The sequence below is a fragment of the Clinocottus analis genome, unplaced genomic scaffold (genome assembly GCF_023055335.1).
Source record: "Clinocottus analis isolate CAN_PGR_092001 unplaced genomic scaffold, fCliAna1.0.p SCAF_56, whole genome shotgun sequence".
In the NCBI taxonomy this organism is placed as follows: domain Eukaryota; kingdom Metazoa; phylum Chordata; class Actinopteri; order Perciformes; family Cottidae; genus Clinocottus; species Clinocottus analis.
The window spans coordinates 458,751-461,642 of record NW_027176214.1 but is presented as its reverse complement, the minus strand read 5'-3'; the positions used below and the strand labels follow the sequence as shown (position 1 = coordinate 461,642).

The 2,892-nt window shown below is 50.9% G+C and overlaps 1 protein-coding gene across 1 annotated transcript in view; it reads left to right on the top strand.

The window, feature by feature from the left end:
* Window positions 1-843: 843 nt before the first annotated feature.
* LOC137803473 (proline-rich transmembrane protein 2) overlaps window positions 844-2,892 on the top strand; it is a 2,273-nt gene continuing 224 nt past the window's right edge. The window contains exons 1-4 of the mRNA XM_068601958.1: window positions 844-1,355; window positions 1,570-2,000; window positions 2,235-2,367; window positions 2,626-2,892. The exon at window positions 2,626-2,892 is cut by the window's right edge and continues 224 nt beyond it. Of these exons, the coding sequence (XP_068458059.1) occupies window positions 1,190-1,355; window positions 1,570-2,000; window positions 2,235-2,367; window positions 2,626-2,642 (747 nt within the window). The 5' untranslated portion in view covers window positions 844-1,189 and the 3' untranslated portion in view covers window positions 2,643-2,892. The remainder of the gene's footprint in view (window positions 1,356-1,569; window positions 2,001-2,234; window positions 2,368-2,625) is intronic.

Sequence of the window (2,892 nt, the reverse complement as noted above, 5' to 3'; positions counted from 1 at the left end):
GAAAGAACCAGAGAGATAAAGAACGAGAGATAAAGACCAATAGATAAAGAACAAGAGACAAAGAACCAGAGAGAAAGAACAAGAGCGGCGGTTCTGGTTCTTACAGAACGCTGCAGCAGCAGAATCAGAGACGTTCTGTTTGTTGGAATCTGAAATAAAATCTTCTGGAGGTCAACGAGGTCAAACAGGAAGACCTGACTCTGCACTTCACTCTGCACTGAGAACACTGGGAACACTGGGAACACTGGGAACACTGGGAACACTGAGAACACTGAGAACACTGGGGACACTGGGAACACTGAGAACACTGGGAACACTGGGAACACTGAGAACACTGAGAACACTGGGAACACTGAGAACACTGAGAACACTGGGAACACTGAGAACACTGGGAACACTGGGAACACTGAGAACACTGGGGACACTGGGGACACTGGGAACACTGAGAACACTGGGAACACTGGGAACACTGAGAACACTGAGAACACTGGGAACACTGAGAACACTGAGAACACTGGGGACACTGGGGACACTGGGAACACTGAGAACACTGAGAACACTGAGAACACTGAGAACACTGAGAACACTGAGAACACTGGGAACTCTGAGAACACTGAGAACACTGGGAACACTGGGAACTCTGAGAACACTGAGAACACTGGGAACTCTGGTAAATCAGCTATAACTTTGTGATTCTGATGGCCCACTTCAGATGAAGAAGAGAAGTACAACATAGTAGAGTATAAGTACCTTCAAGTACTCGAGAGCCGTACTTTGTCTCTAAATACTGCACCCGAGTACAACCTGGAGGTACTCGTCGGGTTCTTTTACTTGAAGTGGATACTTTAGGTGGTATTAGTACACTCAGTGCGGTGAAGTACTTCTTAAAGGTATCTGGTTTCAGCTCTAAAGTACTGCAGTATCGTCCTGTAATGAAGTATAATAACTGTAATGGAGTATAATTAAAGTATAATTACTGTAATGGAGTTAACGGCTGCGGGTGATTGATGGTTTCATATTGATTCATATTGATCTTCGTCTTCTTCTTCGTCTTCTTCTTCTTCTTCTTCTTCTTCTTCTTCTTCTTCTTCTTCTTCTTCTTCTTCTTGTACATTTCAGACAGCGCCCCCTGCCTTCAGCTTTTCTTCTTCTTCGTCACCTCTTTGTCTTCACTGGTCCAAGCAGCAGCATGGCGGAGTCCCAGCAGTCAAACCAGCCAATCAGCACGCAGCACGGAGAGGAGGCCGTGGTCTCTCAACCTACTGGTGGCGCCGAGCAACAAGCCCCGCCCCCGAAGGCAGGCGGTCCTGATGGCATGGATCACCTGACAGTGATCAGCGACAACATGGACCACAGTAAATACACAGCTACTGATACATACATTTATATGTACATGTACATATACATACAAGTATGTATATATTACTATACTTCCTGTCTGAGTCTCTAAATACCTCCTGACTTCCTCTCTGACTCTCGGAGTCTTTTTGTTCCTACTGAAGACATAAATCTGTAATTTCATAAAATGTTGGGGTTTCCTGAGCAGGTTTTCCTCTCTCTCTCTTCCAGGTAACGGCGTCGGCTCCGTGGCGGCGGACTCGTCCCCCACTGTGTCCTCTGTGTCGCCCAAGTTCCACGCCCATCCCGGCGGCCACGCCCATGCTGGGGGCCACGCCCATCCCGGCGGCCACGCCCATGCTGGGGGCCACACCCATCCCGGGGGCCACGCCCACCCCGGCGGCCACACCCATCCCGGGGGCCACGCCCACCCAGGCGGCCACGCCCACCCAGGCGGCCACGCTAACGGGCGTCCTGGTCTAGGCAGCCGCTCCGGCTCGCTGGCGGGCTCCCCGAGGCCCTCCCTCAGCCGCCGGCCCAGCGCCATCCCGGAGGCCCCCGGGGACGGGTCCAAGCCGAGGGACTACCTGCTCCTGGCCATCCTGTCCTGCTTCTGCCCGCTGTGGCCCATCAACATCGTGGCGCTCACCTTCTCCGTGATGGTACGATTTCTGGACTTTCCTTTAGAAATGAAACCCAACGAACGCCAACGAGACCACAAACAATTACGGATTCATTCCTTTGATTTGAAACGGTTCAATATTAACAGACGGGTTGTTGAAAAGACAAAAACTATTGAGAAAGTCAGAATCTAGGTAAAGTTGAAAAATGTCCTTATGCTAAGCTAAGTTAGAGAGCAAATAACCCAAAATTTCTTCCCTTTTTTTGCCGCTCAGTCCCGAAACAGTCTGCAGCAGGGCAACGTAGACGGCGCTCGCCGTCTGGGCCGCAACGCCATGATTCTGTCCGTCGTCGCCATCTTGGGAGGGCTCGCCATCATCATCGCCGGCATCGCCCTCAACTGGGGATGTAAGTACAGTCAAGATGTTAAATATGAAAAGAATAAGATGTTCTCTGGCTCTCTGGCAACATTCTCTCCAGCTATGTAGACTTCTATACAACCAGAGGAGTCGCCCCCTGGTGGTCAGGAGAGAGAATGCAGCTTTAACACATGAAGCATAGACTTCTATACAACCAGAGGAGTCGCCCCCTGGTGGTCAGGAGAGAGAATGCAGCTGTAACACATGAAGCATAGACTTCTATACAACCTTCTTTCTGCCCCTCCAGTGATTCTGAAGTCCTGATTCAGAGCTCCTGGCTTCTTCCCTCACGACTCAGACCTCCTGAAGCTTCACATCGTTCTCCATCTTCTGCACCGGATGAATAAATAGAAGTCCTCCGTTCTTTGCTTTGTTTCTCGCTGCACGTCGAGCATGCCGCCGCGCTCCGGACGCCAAGAGGAGGAAGACGGACCTCACGACGCTCTCTTCCTCTCCTGCTTCCTGTCCACTTCCTGCAGGAAGTGGACCTCCGTCTCCTGACGGGTTTCCACTG